This window comes from Morone saxatilis, unplaced genomic scaffold, assembly GCF_004916995.1.
Source record: "Morone saxatilis isolate NCDOM2014 unplaced genomic scaffold, NCSU_SB_2.0 Contig3, whole genome shotgun sequence".
In the NCBI taxonomy this organism is placed as follows: Eukaryota; Metazoa; Chordata; class Actinopteri; family Moronidae; genus Morone; species Morone saxatilis.
In genome coordinates, this window is record NW_023339873.1 from 6717035 (window position 1) to 6721646 (window position 4612).

The 4612-nt window shown below is 37.9% G+C and overlaps 1 protein-coding gene across 2 annotated transcripts in view; it reads right to left on the reverse strand.

The window, feature by feature from the left end:
• Window positions 1-783: 783 nt before the first annotated feature.
• mta1 (metastasis associated 1) overlaps window positions 784-4612 on the reverse strand; it is a 43926-nt gene continuing 40097 nt past the window's right edge. The window contains exons 18-19 of one of the 2 annotated variants that reach the window (XM_035674541.1): window positions 2187-2332; window positions 784-1222 (exon numbers count right to left, since the gene is read on the reverse strand). In XM_035674541.1, the coding sequence (XP_035530434.1) occupies window positions 2223-2332 (110 nt within the window). In that variant the 3' untranslated portion in view covers window positions 784-1222; window positions 2187-2222. Of the gene's footprint in view, window positions 1226-2186; window positions 2333-4612 lie in introns of both variants that reach the window. The other variant, XM_035674540.1, reaches the window with a different exon arrangement.

A 4612-nucleotide genomic window follows, 5' to 3' on the forward strand; every position in this document is an offset into this window, starting at 1 on the left:
TTATAAATAAACTTTATTATTATGGCTGTTTGAAGAAGGCACGGTCAAGCTCAGTATCTAAAATGGACAGAGATACAAAAATAACTGCAACAGCAGATGTGTTGGGTATTGGTATATTTTCTTGTATTGACCGATAGAAACACTATGACTGATGTTTTAAATCAGCCCTGCGACTGAGGAGTTGTATTCAATAAAGACAAGCTAATAATGAACATAAAATAAACACGTTGACAAAAAATGACTGGACATGAAAGCAGAACACATTCCTGCTTTTTAGTTGTTTTTTTATGTTTGCTTACAAAAACATGGTTGTGTTTGTGCATTTAATATCTTCCAATAAAGAACATATTTTTTTTTTTTTTAGGCACAAAACGTATAAAGCAATTTGGAATGAAAAGTTATTTTGCTTTTACCCTGTTTAGATACCTGTGAGTAAGGAAAAAAAGGACTGGAAAAAAAAAAACATTCAGCGCAAAGTTTTGACACCTTTCACCTCTGTGCACGGACACCAAAAGAAGGAAGGGGGGGGAAAATCAATTATCTTTTTTTAATTACATTATCTAAGCATAGATGCATTACTTGTGAAAAAGGTAGAAAAAACAGCAAGTCTTTCTCAATAAGTTAAACCTCTCTGGCCAAAGAGCAGGGCCGGCTCACAAAACAGAAGATTTCCCAGTAAAGCATTCAAATTCAGTGAAACAAAAAAAAAAAAAAAAGAAAAAGGAGTTAACTCATGTTTTGCTGAAAATACAAAAAGGTGGCATCTCCCTTGGTTGAAATTTAAAACACTTTGTTAAAAAAAAAAACAACAACAAAAAACAAAAAAAACATAGAAGATGCAAGTGGCTTATGTTACAGTCCTTCCACCCTTTTTCCACAGGGCTCTGCAAGCATTTTTCATGAAACTTCACAAGTTCCATCGTTTGATCGACAAACAATAAGCTGAGTTATAGTTGGTAAAAAAAATTATAATAACAATAACAATAATTACAATGACAGTTATAACGAGAAATGTAAGTAATAAACACAGTCCTGTACAGTCAGGCTCATCTTCTGATTGACCACAGCCAAAACTGATCGATTATCGATTGGTCTTCAGCAAGCGTGACAGACCCGTACTGACTGAAGAAAGGTGGCCAAAGCTGTCGTTCTCCTTTCAACTTCCCTCAGCTGCCCTCGGCTATGGTTTATTGGAAAATGCCTTTCCATTTCATGTCCCCCTCTGCTGCGAAAAACACACAAACACAGGACAGGATTATTACAGGACAGTGTAACGGTTATGTTATATGCAATGTACAGTTAAAGCACTCAATTTCTTCTTTTAAACTTGGTAACAGCTCACGGCTGAAATGCAACTGATCTCTTCTATAACTCACCAAAAAAAACCTTTAAAGTGCTTCTACACCAAACCTGTTTGGCAAAAATCTGAACGGTAATATCACAATATCAAGGCTCCAAAATGAACACCTGTAAAGTGCCAAACGCAGGTAAATTTGGAGTTTGTCATAAGGCTGTAGCTGTGATTTAAGATGGCTAATTGCTAAAGTTTGATCTCAGTACCTGCACCCTTCCTCCTCCTGCGTCTGTGACTGTTACCTAGCGACTTTCAGCCAAGTAAAGTCAACATGTTCAGCTGAAAGTTGCTAGTTAACAGGGTCACTACCTTAAACCCAAACGCTGAGGAGCCGCGGGACGCAAATGCAGCAGCTGTGGAGAAGTGGAATAATTAGTGGACCAGGCGGAGTTTTGTTTCCAGAGCGAGTGAGGCGGAGGCTGATGTGACTTTCTCCTGAGGGGGTTATTGTAATCCTGGTCTCTTCAGCTTCGCCTGTCTGGGCCACTTGTCCATCAAAAAACAAATGCTGAACATGGCGTGTTGACGTCACACGCGGTTGTGGTGGTGTCTTGCCATCCCGTGCAGCTTTTTCAATAGGAATTTTTTTTTGTGTACCGGCCAGAGGTGGGAGGTAACAAAGTACAAACACTTTGTACTTTTGTAGCTTTTTCAGATATCTGTAGTATACTTGAGTATTTATTTTTCTTTTTACTTTTACCCCCTATATCTTTAAATATCTGCACTTTCTACTCTTTACATTTTCAAAACACCTCACTGTCAATTTTAAGTCAAACATTTTAGAAACAAGAGTGTGAGAACGAACATCCAGAATTAATCTGGTGAACCTCACCGGGGGTTTGTAGTAGAGGTCGTTCCCACAGAGCGTTCAGTCCAGTTCATGTACCTCGTCCTGCAGGGAGACCGAGGGCCGCGCCGCCTCGCTCACCCGTTTGGCCATGATGTCCCACTGTGGAGTCAGGGTTTTGGATTTAGTGCCTGCAGAGGAGGAAGAGTACAAGAGAGGCCGGTCAGTCCACTGATACCACTACAACTAAAAGGACAAAATCTTCTGCCCCCTGGTGGCTCCATTAAGTACTAATTCCTTTAGTAAATCTACAGAATAAAAATAACTAATATATCTATAAAATCTCCACACGGCACAACCGCTAATCAGTGCTCATCAGTTTACAGCACCCAAGGTAATCCACTCCCACTAATTATGTCTTCCTTTCAAATTGACAAGTATCTAATTAACAGCAATGAGTTAACAGTCAGATAATGTAAAGATTAGTTTGGACAGCAAAAACACTTCAGAAGATATTCAGTAAATTCTCTTAATAAATATTCAATAACATATCATATAACCCATCTGATATATTGTATATGAAGACGTATCTCTCATTATTTTACCCGGATTACGTCTAACACAATATGTGCTTTGCTTCCCCCGTGAGGTTTGACATGACAGAACAACAAATATGGCTTCATAAACTGCTGGCGTGGATCCAAACCAAAAGGAGAGCAGGTGGATCCACTGCATTTGCAAAATTACATAATCAGCAGGGAGTGATTTTAATGCTCCGCAGCCACATTAATGTTGTTTCAATATCCTCCTGGATCCATAGTTTTCACATATAGTTTGTATAATATTCAACGTCAGAAATTGTGTGTTAAATTAGCATATAATGTGATTTTAATTGACTTCTTTGGTAGACTCTTCGTCTATTGCATGTCTGTTTGTCCTCTGTGGCTCTTCCTGAAGATTTTTCCACTTTTTTCCTGTGATTCGTTATTGTGATCTACATAAATAACATCTGATTTTACTCAATCTACAGCCAAAATCTTCAATGTAAAGCAGAAGTTGATCATTTAGAGAGAATAAATGTCTATCTTGTTATAGCCACAAATTATGGTTTTTACATCGATGTTTGTATACAGATAAAACACACAAGATACAACATGGTAATTATTCAACTTTGTAGCTAGTAGGAGACGGTTTTCTGAACTGTGGAGAGAGTGAGGCTAATGCTAAGCTAAGATAATGGCCTCCAGGTTCTCGCTCCACACTTTTAGCACAGACGTGAAAGTGGCCTCGACCTTCTCTCAGTAAAATGTTGAACTATTCCTTTAAGTTTCACTGATAAAAGATGACTGCACAACACACACTGCAAGTACAGAAATAACTCTCCTTTTAATTAATAAAACTAAATAAATAATGCAACGACGGTTAGAATTTAATTTAAAAAAAACAACAAAATAAATAAAGATATGAACGACTGAGTTGATAAACTGGTGGTAAAATAAAAACTAATCCCTAATACTTCAGCCTGGCTGCTTTCCAACCCAATTCTCCTCCTGGTGCGTTATCCCAGCCGGGGCCTGAGGTGGGCTCACAGACCAGTGGAGATGCACTCCCTCAGGATACACTTACCAAGCCCTCCTCCTCCTCTTCCTCTCCGCTGTTACCATGACAACATAGACTGTAGCCTCCAGCTAAAGCGGCAAGGCCGATCCGATCCTCTCGCAATCTCCCTCTCTCCCTCTTCCTTTCGGTCTTTCTCTGGCACACTCTCACACTCTCTTGATCTCTCAGTCTGTCTCTTCCCCTCTCCCATTTCACAGGGGAGAGGGGAAAGTGGGACATAACCCAAAAAAATAAGAGCCCCACACAAACTCTTAACCCTTCGGCAGTGGATCTTAACTGTGTGTGGAAGCCATCCAGTGAGTCGCGAAGCTCAGATGTGCCTTTTTACGTTCTCTTCAAATATTAAGATGATCAATGTTGAGCAAATACATTAAAGCTTAAGCTAAAATATATTACATTTTACATAAAAGCCAGTGTTAATATAGTATATATATATATATATATATATAGAGTCGATGCTGTAATGACAAAGCCATGACATTAAAATTTGTTTAAATGACAGAATTATTCTCCTCCACTAATTTTATACAGAACAACTGCCTTTCGAGTCAAATTCACACTTAAACTAATGCAAAAAACCTGCAGCTGAGGCCTAATTCATGTAATTTCTTTCATAAAATATCATATCTCATTAAAAGTCTCATTCAAACTACCAAGTAATTAGTAAATTATCTTTATTTCAATGTATCTTTCAGCTTATTTCCAACTTTTAATCAAATTAGATGTTTAAAAATTGTTCTAATATTCTATAACAACTAATTACTTATTAAAATCATGATATATAATGATGATACAAGATATTACCAACCAAAAAAAACATTAAAGTTGTGAAAGCACACACACACACACAC